This window comes from Oryctolagus cuniculus, chromosome 16, assembly GCF_964237555.1.
Source record: "Oryctolagus cuniculus chromosome 16, mOryCun1.1, whole genome shotgun sequence".
Taxonomy (NCBI): domain Eukaryota; kingdom Metazoa; phylum Chordata; class Mammalia; order Lagomorpha; family Leporidae; genus Oryctolagus; species Oryctolagus cuniculus.
This window is the reverse complement of record NC_091447.1, coordinates 60,331,183-60,346,954: the sequence shown is the minus strand read 5'-3', so window position 1 is coordinate 60,346,954 and position 15,772 is coordinate 60,331,183. Positions and strand designations below refer to the sequence as shown.

Here is a 15,772-nt window from a genome sequence, read left to right as displayed (position 1 = left end):
CTGCCTGGCCCCCGTCTGGCTGGGCGTCCGGCTACAGCCTGGGGAGCCGGCGGGCGGGGGTGGTCCCGCTGGCCCACTCTGCCCCCTCCCCGTCTCCCCCTCCCCCAGGGCGGTGCTGCCGTGGGGGCGGGGCGCCCTGCTCACTTCTCGATGACATAGGTGTAGTTCCCCTGCAGCTCCACGGGGTCCAGGATGCCCTTGGAGCAGGCGGTTATCTTGCTGTGGACAAGAGGGGGGGGAGGGGTTGTCTGGCGGCACAGGGACCCGGAGCTGGGCGCGGGGTCAGGCTGACGCCCGTGGCCCGTGTGGATGCCGGTTCCGGTCCCAGCTGCTCCAGTTCGGATCCAGCTCCCTGGGAGGCGGCAGTGACGGCCCGAGCGCCTGGGCCCCTGCACCCACGTGGGAGCCCCGGATGGAGCTCCTGGCTCCTGGCTTTGGCCTGGCCCAGCCTCAGCTCTGAAGGGTATCTGGGAAGGGAGCCAGCGGCCGGAAGATCTTTCTCCCTTTCTCTCTGCCTTTTGAATAATAATTAAAAAGGCTTAAAGAAAATGATAAAGACAGGTAGGAAAACCGAATGTCCCCACACTCGCTTCCACAGCTGGTCCCCGTGTCCTGTGTCCCCACGCTCACGTCCACAGCCTCACCCCGTGTCCCGTGTCCCCAGGGGCCCCCCACTCACTTCTGCACAAGGATCCTCTTCTGTAGGTCGCAGCCCAGGGAAATGCGCGTGGACTGTGGGGAGAAAGACACGGGTCAGCGCGGGCCACCCAGAGCCCCAGGGCCACAACCCTGGGCAGGGTTTGGGAGCGGGCAGCCTGAGACACTGTCTGGTTTTGGGGCCCGGCCGAGTCCCCCTGTGTCGCCTGCCAACCTCCTCGTGGCTCTCTGGGGACCAGACCCGATTTATAAAGATCCAGTCCGATACGTGGCACGCACGCCCTCAGGAAAGAGAATGAATGGGTGAACTGGAACGAATGAGCAGAAGGCGGAGGGAAGGCAATTTGAGATCTGCCGAGGACCTGTGGGATCCTGGTTCTGGATCGGGAGAGAGATCTTCCAGCTGCTGGTCTGAGCTCTGTGCGCTCAGCCGCGTGGACGTCTCCCACCCACGAGGCCCACGCCGGGTGGCCTTCTGTGTGATGTCCGCGGGGTGCCTCGCGCGCAGCGAGAGCCAGAGTCGCCCGGTGCCGGTGGCTGTGTGATCTCTCGGGGCGGGGGCGGAGGGGGGGGGACCGTGCCGCCTTTGTCCATTCACTGACGTCTGGGCGTATGGGAGGCACCCGCGTTTGTTTTGGCTGCTGTGACGAACACTGCTCCCACTGGGAGTTCCCCCGGAGCAGCCACACCAGCCGCCAGCTGGGCCCACCAGATGCGGTCCTGGGACGGGGGATGAGGACCAGGCACCTGGGAGAGGGCAGTCCTGGAGGAGTGACCCCAGTGCCAGGACGGGGTTTCTGGGCTGGTCCCCCACGGCCCGCTTCTGAGACTCGGCACTGAGGCCTCGGAACCTGACACGAAGCGGGTGTGGACCCTACCAGCGGCTTCATGTCCACGCAGGAGATTTCCTTGTTGGCCACGTCCACGGTCAAGGCAGACATGGTCGGGCGCTTTATGCTGCAAGACAATGGTGGCCTGCGTTGTCAGAGACGGGTGTGGCTGCGGACACGTCAGCAAGCCCCGCCCCCATCCATTCATCCACCCAGCCACTCATCCATCCTTCATCCATCTACCCACCAGCCAACCCCCCATCTATCCATCTTCCCACTCACGAATGGATCCATCCATCCATCCACTCATCTACCCGCCCACCCATCCACCCACCCATCTACCCAGCCATCCATCTACCCAGCCATCCATCTACCCACCTACAACCCACTCATGAACCCACTCATCTACATCCCCCACCCACCCACCTGCCCATCCATCCGTTCATCCATGTACCCACCACCCATCCACCTATCCATACACCCGGCCATCTACTCAAACACCCATACATCTACCTAAGCAGCCAGCCAGCCATCACCCACTCACCCCTCCATCCATCATCCATCTACCCACTCCCATCTACCCCTCCCCACTGATCCCCCAATCCACCCACCGGCCCACCCATTAAACCCTCCCTCCCTCCCTTACTCCCTCCCTCCTGTCCTCCATTCCTGGGTATTGACAGAGAACCTCTGCCCGCCTAGGGCGGCCCGCACTTCGCATAGTCTGCACTTGCTGAGTCCACTTCGTTAGCCTGTCTAGAGTGACCGGCTTAAGGCACCCCTGGACCCTGACAGCATCGCCACTAAGAGGCCAGGAATGGTCTCTCACTGCCCCGTGAACTTTGCTCTCTGCTTTTCCTTCCTGGTTTCCTCTCATTCCCTCTTTCATTCGCACCCGGGGGAGACAGGGTGTTAGCTGTGATGCTGCGTGTGCGGGTTTTTATTTTTGCCCTCCCTTCTCCTTCACACACGTCAGCTCATATCATCAAGTCTCATCTCATAATTTCCATTTGCGATTCCTCTAATTCCTTCAGGGGAATGTCAGCTCATTTCTCCAGTCGATTTCCCCCTAATAATACAAAAGCACAGATACAGATCTTTCTCTGAGGACACCTGCGCAGGGGCTCCAAGAATTCTGTGGAAACGTGGAATAGAAAAGCAGGTTCACTGGGACTGGTGCTGTGGCTAGTGGGTAAAACTGCTGCCTGCAGTGCCAGCATCCCTTCTGGGCACCAGTTCAAGTCCCGGATGCTCCACTTCTGATCCAGCTCCCTGCTATGGTCTGGGAAAGCAGTGGGAGATGGCCCAAGTGCTGGGGCCCCTGCACCCATGTGGGAGACCCGGATGGAGCTCCTGGCTCCTGGCTTTGGATCAGCACAGCTCTGGCCATTGTGACCACTTGCGGAGTGAACCAGCAGATAGAAGATGTGTGTGTGTGTGTGTGTGTATGTGTGTGTGTCTGTAACTCTACCTTTCAAATAAGAATTTTTCATAAAAAATTCATTATGATGCAAAAAAATTTTGAAATCCATCCATAGTTTTAAAAATATTTATTTATTTGAAAGGGGGAGTTAGAAGGAGAGAGAAAGAGAATCTTCCATCCGCTGGTTCACCCCCAAGATGGCTGCAACAGCCGGGGCTGAAGCCAGGAGCCAGAAGCTTCTTCCAGATCTCCCACGCAGGTGCAGAGACCCAAGTACTTGGGCCATCTCCCACTGCTCTCCCAGGCCACAGCAGGGAGCTGGACCGGAAGTGGAGCAGCTGGGACACACACCGGTGCCTGTATGGGATGCTGGCACTCAGGTGGCGGCTTAGCCTGCTGCGCCCCGGAAGACCCCTCGTATGCACGGGTTTCGGGTTTTTTTTCTTCTTCTTCCTCAGAATAAACTTTTAATTCGATTTCCCGCCAACACTGGGAGTGCTTGGACTCTGGTCCGTGAGCTCCCTGGCTTGAGGGCTGGTTTTCAGGTCGTCTCTTGGCTCCGAGCGCAGGCGATTTCGTTACTGGCGTGTGTTTTGCTTTGTTTTGCCTGCTGTGCTCTGGTTTTACTGGGTTAAGGTCTGCTGGGAGATCTCATTGTGCTACGGCCAAGTGCATGAGCGGTGGTTAGATCTCCCATCTGCTGGGTGGCTCCCGCTGTGCCAGGACAGCCAGGGCTGGGCCAGGCCGGAGCAGGAGCAGGAGCCAGGAGCTCCATCCGGGTCTTCCGTGTGGGTGGCGGGGGCCCACGTACGCGAGCGCTCACTGCCACCTCTCAGGGTGCGCACCAGCAGGAAGAGGAGCTGGGATTCGAACCGGGCACTCTGATACGGGATTCGTGTGTCCCAGGTGGTGACCCAATCAATCACTGTGCCAGATGCCTGGCCCTGGCCGTGTCCCCGCCATCCTGGTCTAGGTGTGGAGGTGCACGCCCGCCTTGGCCCTGCGTCTCCCAGCTCCTGGGCGGCCTGGGCCCAGGGCCCGCGTGTACCTGGAGGTGAAGTTGGGGTCGGTCCTGCCCCAGTGCTGCTGCTGCTTCAGGTGAATGTCCTGGGGGGGCCGAGAGAGACAGGGGTCCCCCAGTACCGAGACGGGAGGGGAGAGATGGGGTGGGGGCAGTGGTGTGAGGAGGCCTGGAGCCGTCCAGCCCTGCTCTGTCGAATGCCACTGCCCACGGCTGGCTCCTGGAAGCTCCCAGACACCCCTACCCTGGACTCGGACCTCCCTCCCTCCCTCCCTCCCTCCCAGGGTGAGGCTGGCTCCGTTTTCCCACTGGCTGGGTGTGATGTGTGGTGGGGGCGCCGGGGTCAAGTTCAGACGCCAGGGCCTGACCCGTGCCATCCGGCAGGTTTCCCTCCTGTGGGGCACTCCGACGATGTCACCTGGAGGGCTGTGGGGGCAGGGGCCACTCCCCTACCCCGACTGGGGACGTGCAGACACACCCATTCGGTGCCTGGACCTGACCAGGTTCGGTCAAGGCCGCCTGGTTTTTGGGGGGGGGGGCGGGGCCTGTCTCACCAGCTTGTACTTGGTGTTGCCATTGAAAGTGCTGCCAAACTCGTAGATGGAGGCCTGCAGCCCCAGTGAGTAGGGGTTGCTCACCACGGCCTGGAGGGGAGGGGGGCACGGCTGGGTGACAGACACCCCCAGGGGACCCCGGGCCACCTTCAGAGGCACAACCAGGCTGGTTCTCCCATGGAGCTGCCGGCCTAACCCCGCACGTGCCCCCTGCCTCACCCACCCACCTGCCCGCCACTGTGGCCAAGGAGCCGCGCTCCGCGGGAGGAGGTGGGCAGGTGGGACCCCGGGGGCAGAGCTGGGGCAGCCTGGCGTGTCCCACGCTGACCCTGCTCCTGGACTGGGGGCCTAGCTCGAGGGCCCTGGCACGAGGGAAGCTGCAGAAGCTTACGGGATGATGGGATGAAGAGAGGCTTATTTCTGCCTAAACCCAGAGACGCTCCGAGACTTCAGCTGCAGCAGGCGCTGAGCTGCTACAGAAGTGGTGGGGCGTCCTGGGCCCAAACTTCAAGCCTCAGTTCATTCTCTCTCACGTATTTTATTTATTTGGGAGGCAGAGCGACAGAAGGAGAGACAGAGAGAACCGGTTCACTCCACAAACGCCTGCAACAGCCAGGAGCCAGGAGCTTCATCCGGGTCTCCCACGTGGGTGCAGGGGCCATCTCCTGTTGCTTTCCCAGGCACCTTAGCAGGGAGCTGGATCAGAAGTGGAGCAGCTGGACTCAGAGCTGCACCAGGGGTGGGGGAGCTGGCGTGGTGGTTCAGTAGGTTAATCTTCTGCCTGTGGCACCAGCATCCCACATGGGCGCCGGTTCTAGTCCTGGGTGCTCCATTTCCAATCCAGCTCCCTGCTGTGGCCTGGGAAAGCAGTGGAAGATGGCCCAAGTGCTGGGGCCCCTGCACCCGCGTGGGAGACTGGAAGAAGCTCCTGGCTTTGGATCGGCGCAGGTCTGGCGGCTGTGGCCCTTTGGGGACTGAACCAGCGGATGGAAGACCTTTCTCTGTCTCTCCCTCTCAGTCCGTAACTCTACCTCTCAAATAAATAAAATCTTAAAAAAAAAAAAAAAAAGAAAAAGGCTGCACGCATATGGGATGCCGGGGGCTACATAAGCAGGTGCTGAGAGCGAGCGGCCAGGGAGCGTACCAGTGGGATGGGAGACGTGCCCAGCCGGGGAATCAGGATGGCCTCCAGCTCCAGCTCGCTGTTCATGTCGACGGTATACACTTCCTGTCTGAACAACCCGTCCAGGAGTTCAATCTGGCTTGGACACAGGAGGTGGGGGTGAGGGAGGAAGGAGAAGAAAAAACAAAACCCAAGCCTGAGTGAAAAAGATAAGCCCCCCGGAAGGCGTCCACTGGCTGCTGAGGGTGGAACCTCCTGGACTTTCGGGTGCTACTGCCTTCACCCCTGCTCTGCAGCCCCGGGGCTCCTCTCCTCCCTCGGGGTGACCCCACTCGCCTTGACCTTGGCAGTCACTTAGAGCACACCTCCCCTCCCCCAACGCGCACTGCCCGCCGTCCAGGCCAGCCATTGTTGCTAAGTCCTCTGAGCCCCCCTTGATCCTGGAAGACCCTGGGTTTGGGGTCCAAGCCTGGATTTCCCGGGTGTGGCGGGGGAAGCCCCCGTGCCGGCTGCACGTCGGGCAAGTGGGCAGCTGGAGGAGCTGCCTGTGGGACGTGGGTGTGATGCCATGGGGTGACGCGGCGGCTCACGGGTGGCTGTTGTGGGGTTGCCGGGGGTTGGAGCTCTGTGCTGTGCGTTCCCGCGTTTTCTGGGCCAGTCGCACAGTTTGAAGGACAGGTTGGGTGACGGCCTGGAATCTGTCCTTTGATACCAGACTCCACAAAGGTCGCGGGCGGGCAGGAGGGATGGTGCAGCGGGCTAAGCCGCCATTTGCAACGCCTGCACCCAGCGTGGGAGTGCCTGGCTCCAGTCCTGGCCCCTGTGCTTCCGATCCAGCTCCGTGCTGATGCACCTGGGAGGCAGCAGTGCCAGTGCAGGGCTTGGGCCCCTGCACCCACACAGTTCCCGGCTCCCAGCTTCCGTCTCTCCTAGTCCTGGCCACTGTGACCACTTGGGGAGTGAACCGGTGGATACGAGATATCCCCTTCACCCCCGACCTCCCACAACTCTGCCTTTCAAAAGAAATCAAACTTGGGCCTTTGCTGTGGCTTAGCAGGTAAAGCTGCTGCCTGCAGCGCCGGCATCCCCTATGGGCGCCGGTTCAAATCCCAGCTGCTCCACTTCCCATCCAGCTCTCTGCTGTGGCCTGGGAAAGCAGTGGAAGATGGCCCGAGTCCTTGGGCCCCTGCACCCACGTAGGAGACCCAGAAGAAGCTCCTGGCTCCTGGCTTCAGAGCCATTTGGGGAGTGAAGCAGCGTATGGAAGACCTCTCCTCTTTCTCTCTCTCTCTACCTCTTTCTCTCTCCCTCTCAGACTGTGCCTCTCTGTAACTCGGCCTTTCAAATAAATATTAAAAAAAAAAAAGAGAGAGAAAAAAAGAACAACAGGATGCAAGGAGTAAGACGATGGGGGGGGAGAAGTGACGAGAGCTGGAGACGGGCAAAGAAGACACAGCGGAGGCGGGGGACACAGCTGCAGCCTCCCTACCTAAGGCAGCCCGTTGCAAGCTGAAAACCTCTGGAGCCAAAACGGCACCGAGGGGTGGGCGTTGGGCCTAGCGGTGGAACCCGGTGGGGACGCCCACGCCCCACCCCAGAGGGCCTGGGTTTGAGTCCCCGCGTCAGCTCCTGACCCCAGCTCCCTGCTAGTGCAGACCCCAGGGGGCAGCAGGGATGGCCCACGTGCCTGGGCCCCTGCCTCCCAGTGGGGGACCCGGGTGGAGTTCAGGGCTCCCAGCTTCAGCCTGGCCCAGCGTTGGCGGTGGTGGGCGTTTTGAGGGGGCAAACCAGAAGATGCGAGGCAGCTCTTTCAACTCTTCTGTCCGTCTGTCTGTCCCTCCCTCCTTCCTTCCCTCTGCTTTTCAAGAGCGTGATATAAGCGAAAATTTAACTCTTCAAAAAAGGCGGGGAAGGCGCCCGCCCCCCGTGAGCATCCCGGCTCTGCAACCCCCATGCCGGGTCCATGCTTGCTCGCTCCCGCGGCCCCGGGGTGGGCTGGGGTCTGCGCTCGCTGCCCCCACCCAGGACGGGGGTGGGTGGCGCGGCGTGTCCCCGCTGCGGGAGCAGACAGGCCGGTTTCGGTGGCGGGTGCACTGGCTCTGAGGTTGACCCATTGTGGGCTGGCGGCCGCCCGCGGGTTTATTTTACATTGAGCTGATGGGGGGGGGGGGGGACGCTGCTCGCTCGGGGCCCTCCCCTCATCCCTGGGTTTTTGCCTGTATGCGCTTGAGGCTGCTTTAAAACGTTCGTGGAAAAATGCAAAACGTTTGCGCGTGGTGGTTGTGCCGCGGGGTGGGGGGTGGGGAGCCGCTGCTGGGGACACCCACACCCCCTCGCAGGGTTTCTGAGTCCCGGGGTCTGCTCTGACTCCAGCCCCTGCGCACGCGCACCCTCCAGTGCTGCGGCCCCTGCCGCCTGCCTGCGTGGGAGACCGGGGGTGGGGCGTGGGGAGCTCCTGGCTTTGTCCCTGCCCAGCCCTGGCTGCTGTGGGCATTTGGGGCGTGAGCCCGCAGGTGGACGGCCACCCCCGGCCAGCCCTAGTGGCCGGCAGCCCTAGGCGCACGTACTTTGCACTTCCCGACCTGGAGCTTGGGGTCCATGAGGACGGCCTGCACGTTCACGGAGCACTTCCGGAAGTCGAAGGCCGGGAACGCCGCGTCGGCCAGCGGCGTGAGGACTTGCAGCATCCCGGTGCCGGTGAACATCAGGGCGGCCTCCGGGGACCAGACCGGCTGTTCTGAAATCTGACAACACGGCCTCACGGGCTGGGGAAGCCGCCACCGCGACGCCCGCACCCCCATCAAAGCGCAGGTCCCGTCCGGCTGCGCAAAGCAGCGGAAGGTCGCCCTGCACCCACACGGGAGACCCTGATGGAGCTCCGGGGTCCCGCCTTCAGCCTGGCCCGGCCCTGGAGGCATGACTCAGTGGATCCAAGATCTCTCTCTCTTTCTCTCCTTCTCTGTAACTCTGCCCTCCAAATCAATAAATGGATCTTTTACAAAGAATGAGCAGAGTGCACCAGGTCACCGCCACTTCCTACCTGTGTGACCTCCAACTAAGGACACACCTGTCTAATGGAGGCTCCCGGGTCCACTTCTTCCAGTGGCTGGGGTTACAATGGCGCACCGCACAGGGGGCACCCCGGCCAGTCCACTGCCTGCTGTATTCTTTTTTTTTTTTTTTTTTTTTTTTGACAGGCAGAGTGGACAGTGAGAGAGAGAGAAAGACAGAGAGAAAGGTCTTCCTTTGCCATTGGTTCACCCTCCAATGGCTGCTGCGGCCGGCACGCTGAGACCGGTGCACCGCGCTGATCCGATGGCAGGAGCCAGGTGCTTCTCCTGGTCTCCCATGGGGTGCAGGGCCCAAGCACCTGGGCCATCCTCCACTGCACTCCCTGGCCACAGCAGAGAGCTGGCCTGGAAGAGGGGCAACCGGGACAGAATCCGGCGCCTCGACCGGGACTAGAACCCGGTGTGCCGGGGCCGCTAGGTGGAGGATTAGCCTAGTGAGCCGCGGTGCCAGCCTACTGTTATCTTAATAACCAGAGTGGGGGCCGGGGTGCAGGGCAGCAAAGGTAGCCGCCGGCATCCCGTGTGGGGGCGCCACTTCAAGTCCTGGCTGCTCGTGCTGCCTCCACGTGCGCCTGGGAGGCAGCAGTGAGGGTTCGAGGGCTTGGGTCCCTGCACCCATGTGGGAGAGCCGGTTGGAGGTCCAGAACCCTGGTTTCGGCCTGGCCCAGCCGTGGTCATTGTAGCCATTTGGGGAGTGACCGGCAGATGGACGTCTGTGTGCCCTCTCTCTCTCTCCTCTCTCTCTCTCTCTGGCTTTCCCTCTCTCTCTGTAACTCTGCCTTTCAAAGAAATAAACCCGTCTTTAAAAGTAAAACAAACCCCCAGAGTGACTCCCGACCTTCAGAGAACCTCGCCAGGGCCTCCACCTACCTTGATGATGGGGCTGGACAGGATGCCCAGGCTCCCGTAGTACAGGTGGTCTTCCTGCGTGAGGACCGCCAGCTCATTCTCATCTGCAGAAACGGAGATGGGAGACAAACCCAACTGAGACGACGGGGCCAGCGCTGTGGCCTAGCGGGCTAACGCCCCGGCCTGCAGCGCCGGCATCCCATATGGGCGCTGGTTCGAGTCCCGGCTGCTCCACTTCCGATCCAGCTCCCTGCTGTGGCCTGGGAAAGCAGTGGAAGATGGCCCAAGGGCTTGGGCCCTTGCACCCACGTGAGAGACTCGGACGGGTCCTGGCTTCTGGCTTCAGCCTAACCCAGGCCTGGCTGTTGGGGACATTTGGGGAGTGACCCAGCAGAAAGGAGGTCAGTCGGTCTCTTGCTCCCTCCCTTCCTCCCTCCCTCCCTCCCTCCCTCCTTCCATTTGTCTTTCTCTCTGTCACTCTGCCTCTCAAATTAAAAAGAAAAAAATAAGCAAGTAAACCTTAAAAAAAAAAAAACTGGCTTGGATCTGGTGGTCTGTGGTTCACAGCCCGGGCAGCACTGTTTTTCCAAAGCTCCCAGCAGGGGGCGCACTCACTGGCAGCGATGTTGTGGACGGTGATGTTGGCTCCGTAGATGGAGGGGTGAAGGACCTGCTCTCCTCTCCACACCTGCACGGTGTCGATGAGCTGACCTGGGAGGGGACAGGGCAGGCACGGAGTCCCCCCCGCCCCCCCGGTGCCGGCGACCTGGACGCGAGGCTGGGGCCCGCGGCCGCTTCCCGGCCTGCCCCGCCCCAGCCCACCCTGCCCGAGGCTCCTGTTTGTTTGTGACTTGGGTTGGTTGATGATTCCAAGGAGAGAGGACCCGGGAAAATACAGGATCAGGTTCGCTGTTCGTGCTCTCGGATAAGAGGCGTGGCCAGTGAGATCCTGTGTTTCCTTCGCTAGGGGCTGGAGCTCCAGGAAGGATCCAGAAGCTCTTGGAGGCCGGTGCTTAGCCCAGTGGGCAAGACGCCCGCAGCCCACGTCAGGAGTGCTGGGCTCACGTCCCGGCTTTGCTCCCGCTGGAGCCAACAGCGACGGCTCCAGTGTCCGGGCCCCGGCCCCCTACACAGGAGTCCCGGATGGAGCTCCTGGCTTCAGCCTGGCTCAGCCCAGGCTGCTGTGGGCACTTGGGGTGCGGGCCAGCAGAAGGGATCTCTCTCTCTCTCTCTCTCTCCCTCTCTCTCTCTCTCTCTGCCTTTGAAGACATTTTAAAAGTTCATAGAGGGGCTGGCACCTGCAGTGCTGGCATCCCATATGTGCACCGGTTCGAATCCCGGCTGCTCCTCTTCCAATGCAGCTCTCTGCTGTGGCCTGGGAAAGCAGTGGAAGATGGCCCAAGTCCCTGGGTCCCTGCACCCACATGGGAGACCGGAAGAAGCTCCTGGCTCCTGGCTTTGGATCGGCACAGCTCTGGCCATTGTGGCCGACTGGGGAGTGACCCAGCGGACGGAAGACCTCTCTCTCTCTCTCTCTCACTGCCTCTCTGTAACTCAGCAGGGAGCTGACTTAGAAGTGAAGCAGGGACTCGATCCAGGCCCTCTGCTAAGTAACTCGGGCATCTTAATCTGCAGGCCACACACCTGCCCCTGCCTCTCTACGCCCAACGGCAGGGTCACGGTGCCAGCTCCGCAGACTCCGTGGCAAAGCCGGCTCCTGGTTTTCCTCTCGCTTCTGCCTCAACGGACACACAGGATCCTGGCCCCGCGCATCTCACGGAGTCCCTGCCCTTGGCCCCAGGACAAGATCCGAGTCTCCCGAGTCGGACCCTCCGTCCTGTTTGCAGAAGCCGTCTCCCTGCATGGCAGCAGGGGGAGGCCGGGCGAGCAGTCTGCACCCACCCCTGCCTGCCTGGAGGTGGCAGCCCCGGCTCACCTGCGTTGGGCGAGAACAGCAGGCTGTTCTCAAACCAGAAGACCAGGACGCCCCTCTGGCCCGGGACGGTGAGGACGTTGAGGGTGCCGTTGTAGTCGAAGGCTAGCCCCAGACTGCGGTTCAGGGGGTGGTGAGAGTATGCGAACTGGCCCTGCCGGGGAGGCGGCAGTGAGGGAGCGGGGACAGACCCGCCCCCCGCATGGGCCCAGCCTCCTCAGGTCTGATCTGGGGACACCTGTGGCTGTCCGCCCAGGGCCGCTCCCGGCAGGCAGTGGGCGCGTGTCAGGGATGCAGCTCCATAGCCTGCGGCACCCAGGACCGCTCCTCACGGCGGGGAACCGCTGTGGCCTAAACGACAGGGTTGGCTGCCAGCCCGCCCTGGCCGGTCCACGTGGCCTCCCGCTGGGGGCGGCCTGCGCGAGGGCTCCGAGGGTTCCCACCCTGCGGGCTCTGTCCCCAGCACCCCCAGCACCACGGCACTGCACAGGCCCTCAGGCGCTTGGTGGACATAAAATGGATCCCCCCGCGGCCACACAGGCACACACAAGCATGTGCACACACACACGTGCACACATGTGCATACATACATGCACATACAACACACGCTGTGGCAGGAGGCCCTCGCCAGGCGGGGCCCCTGTAGCTCAGTGTCGCGGTCCCTGAAGCCCTGAGCCAAAGCCAGCCTCTGGCCCTTGCAAAGCACCCAGCCCCCCTCTCCAGGTGTCCTGTTCAGCGACAGCAGAGTCGGACCCCTCCCTCACGCCTGCTCTGTGATCCGGGATGCGGGAGGCCTTCCCTGGGCCAGCGCGTCTGCACGCACGCCTGCCCCCCTGCCCCCCGCCGGGCTCCCGGCCTGGCAACCCTGGAGAAGGCGGCTCTTGCTTCCAGTGTGTGGTTGTGCAGAGAGGGAAGTGGACGGAGAGCTCGCAGCCACTGGTTACTCCCCGACGCCTGCAGTGGCCGGCGGGGGCCAGGCAGGGCCGGAGCTGGGAGCTGGGAGTTTGAGCCACCATCTGCTGGCTCTCGGGGTGCACGCTGGCAGAAGCCTGGATCAGAGGCAGAGGAGGGAGTGGATCCCGGGCTCTGATATGGGGTGTGGGCATCCACAGTGGTGGCCTGGCCTGCTGCACCGTGACGTGACGCCACCTTGGACTTGTGGATGGGGAGGGGGAGGGGTGGGTGGGTGAGTGGATGGGTGAAAAGTTAGATGGATACATTGGTGATGAGGTGAATGGAAAGCTAGGATTTTAAAAGCTAAGATTGGGAGTTGGAAAGAAAAAAATCTGGCCTTGGTCAAAGGTCACTCAAGCAGCTCCCCCCAAGGCCAAGTTCCTTACCTTCCCTTTATTAACAGCCAGCAGCCCGACCTGCGACAGGGAGTGGAAGTAGAAGATTCCGCCCAGCGTCCCGTTGAGCTCTGCCTGCGACACAGCGGGAAGTCCTGCGTGCGGATTCACACCACCACACACAGGCGTCCAACCCTGGCCGCTGCCCCACCACGGCGCCACGCTGCCACAGCCCCAGCCGCGGGAGCCGTGAGGAGCGAATTTTCCCGTCCCCGATGCGTCCCTGTCTCGGGTGTTTTCTTGCAGCTCCGTTCTGAGGTGCTGCCCCCTCCCCCAGCTCTCTCGTCTGCACCGCGGGCACCGTGGGGTCCCCGATGGATGGCTGTGATCTCTGGGTGGGTGGGGGCTGGGAGTCAGGATCTGCGTGCAGCCTCTGGAGGGTACCAGCTCCCCTTAAACAGGGCCAGCGCCCCGGGACGCCCGCAGTCCCACCGGGACGCCCGCAGTCCCACACTGGAGGGCCTGGGTGCGAGTCCCTGCTCTGTGTCTGACTCCAGCTTCCTGCTAATGCGCACCTGGGAGGCAGGAGTGGTGGTTCACGAAGCTGGGTCCCTGCCCCGCATGGGGAGACCCTGATGGAGCTCCTGGCTCCCCGCTGTGGCCTGGCCCAGCTCCAGCCATTGCACACATCTGGGAAGCAACCCACTGGATGCAAGAACTCTCTTCCAAATAAAAAGATTTTTTTTTCTTTTTTTTGGTCAGGGAGAGTGGACAGTGAGAGAGACAGAGAGAAAGGTCTTCCTTTGCCGTTGGTTCACCCTCCAATGGCCGCCGCGGCCGGCGCACCGCGCTGATCCGATGGCAGGAGCCAGGTGCTTCTCCTGGTCTCCCATGGGGTGCAGGGCCCAAGCACTTGGGCCATCCTCCACTGCACTCCCGGGCCACAGCAGAGAGCTGGCCTGGAAGAGGGGCAACCGGGACAGAATCCGGTGCCCCGACTGGGACTAGAACCCGGTGTGCCGGCGCCGCAAGGCGGAGGATTAGCCTAGTGAGCCGCGGAGCCGGCCATGATTTATTTTTTTAAATCTATTTGAAATGCAGGGTGACATGGAGAGGGAGAGAGACAGAGAGATATTGAGAGATCTTCTACCTGCTGGTCCACTCCCCAGATGGCTGACATGGCCAGGGCTAGGAGAGGTCTAAGCCAGGCGCTCCGCCCGGGTCTCCCACGTGGGTGCAGGGGCCCAAGCACTTGGGCCGTCCTCTGCTGCCCGCCCAGGCGCATCGGCAGGGGGCGGGATCAGAGGTGGAGGCGCAGGGACTTGAATCGGCGCCCACGTGGGACCCCGGCGTCGCAGGCGGCCGCTGAACTCTGCTGCTTTCTGAGCCAGCCTCTCCGATCTGGAATCTTCCCTCGCCTCTCAGCTGACAGGACCCTTGAGGGGGGAAGCCCCCCCCCCCCCCCCCCCCCCGCTGAGCGCGCTCGCCCTCCAGGCACCGCACGTGGGTCTGGATTTTCCCGTGTACCTGCCGCTCGATGCTGTATCTCTGGAAACTCTGCCCCCTGGTGGTCGAGAAATACACGTTGGCCTGGGCGACCAGCTCTCCGTGGGAATACGCAAAGACGGAGTCACTGATGGACTGGAAAAGCAACGCGGTGCGGGGCGGGGGGAGTCGTCTTAAAATGACAGATGGGATGGGCGTGAGGCGCAGAGGACGAGACCCCGCTTGGGACGCCCCCGCCTCGCGTGGCAAGTTCCCGGTTCCTGTCCCGGCTCTGCCCGTGACCCCAGCTTCCCGCTATGTGCACCCTGGGGGGCCCCTGCTATCCAGGTGGGTGACCCGGATGGAGCTCCTGGCTCCTGGCTCGAGCCTGGCGCAGCCCTGGCTGCTGTGTGTATTGGGGGAGCGAACCAGCGGATGGAAGACCTCCGTGTTTCTGTCTCTTTCTGATTACAAAAAAATTTTTTTAAGAAATTCAAGAACGGTTGTACCATCTGAAAAACAAAGACGATGCCAGAGGCCACTGATGATGTTGTTCAGAGAAAGGAAACTTTACACTCTCACAAAACCGTCCATGGCCGTCACCAGATTCATTTCTAACAGGAACAGAACAGAAACAGCCATTCTGTCCTGACTGCGGTATGTGTAGGCCGTGGAATACTACGCAGCCCTGAAAAGCAGCGTGTTATGGGTGCACGCGCCAGCTGGGATAAGTCTCCTGTGAGTTTTGCTGGGGAAACCCCAATCACATAGCATTCTTGTTTTGACGCACACCCAGAGCACCCATCCGCTGGTTCACTCTCCAAACACCTAGGACTGGAAAAGGCCGGGGCCAGGAGCCAGGAGCTGGGAGCTCCATCCGGGGCTCCCATGTCGGGGGCAGGGACCCAGTTACCTGAGCCACCACTGCTGCCTCCCAGGGTGCCCGTGACCAGGAAGCCGGAGTAGGAGCTGGGACTCGAACCCAGGCCTGCCCGTATGGGAAGGCCCTGGCTTTGGGGCTGCCTAAAGCTACATAAAATGTAACCTCCGGGGAGCCGGAGAGGGCCTTGGAAGGCTGTTACTGTTGCAACTTCCCCGGGAGTCTGTAAATATTTCCAAATAACAAGTTACCAAAAATAAATAAATAAATAAATAAAAGATAGATGGATACATTCGTAGGAGCTCCAGGCTCTGGGTTGCTAAGCTGGGTTAACGCCCACCAGCGCCCAAGGCGACCCCGGCCCCCCGCTGTGCTTTCCTTCTCTGCTCACAATCACTCGGGTTCACGGCAGAGTGAAAAATAAAATGGCAGCTCGCTCCCCGCACTCACCATGCAAAAGGTTTTGCTAGAATCACAGCAGTTGTCACCAGAAACGTGGGACACTGGGTGGTCTACGCCTGGAAGAAGCGAAGACAATTTTTTTTTTTTAAAGAAGGCAGAGTAACAGGGGAGAGAGGGAGAGAGAGGGAGAGAGGGAGAGAAGGAGAGAGGGAGAGAGGGGGAAAGAGAGGGAGAGAGGGAGAGAGGGAGAGAGAG

The 15,772-nt window shown here is 61.5% G+C and overlaps 1 protein-coding gene across 7 annotated transcripts in view; it reads right to left on the bottom strand.

Annotated features, from left to right (window-relative positions):
- Nucleotides 1–15,772, bottom strand: part of CATSPERD (cation channel sperm associated auxiliary subunit delta) — a 29,330-nt gene that overhangs the window by 5,868 nt on the left and 7,690 nt on the right. For 2 of the 7 annotated variants that reach the window (XM_070058699.1, XM_070058703.1), the window contains exons 6-17: nt 15,566–15,633; nt 14,278–14,391; nt 12,802–12,885; nt 11,465–11,615; nt 10,144–10,239; nt 9,550–9,632; nt 8,176–8,352; nt 5,630–5,743; nt 4,486–4,575; nt 3,959–4,017; nt 1,536–1,614; nt 680–732 (exon numbers count right to left, since the gene is read on the bottom strand). In XM_070058699.1, the coding sequence (XP_069914800.1) occupies nt 680–732; nt 1,536–1,614; nt 3,959–4,017; nt 4,486–4,575; nt 5,630–5,743; nt 8,176–8,352; nt 9,550–9,632; nt 10,144–10,239; nt 11,465–11,615; nt 12,802–12,885; nt 14,278–14,391; nt 15,566–15,633 (1,168 nt within the window). Of the gene's footprint in view, nt 1–144; nt 220–679; nt 733–1,535; nt 1,615–3,958; nt 4,018–4,485; nt 4,576–5,629; nt 5,744–8,175; nt 8,353–9,549; nt 9,633–10,143; nt 10,240–11,464; nt 11,616–12,801; nt 12,886–14,277; nt 14,392–15,565; nt 15,634–15,772 lie in introns of all 7 variants that reach the window. The other 5 variants (XM_070058697.1, XM_070058698.1, XM_070058701.1 and 2 more) reach the window with 5 other exon arrangements.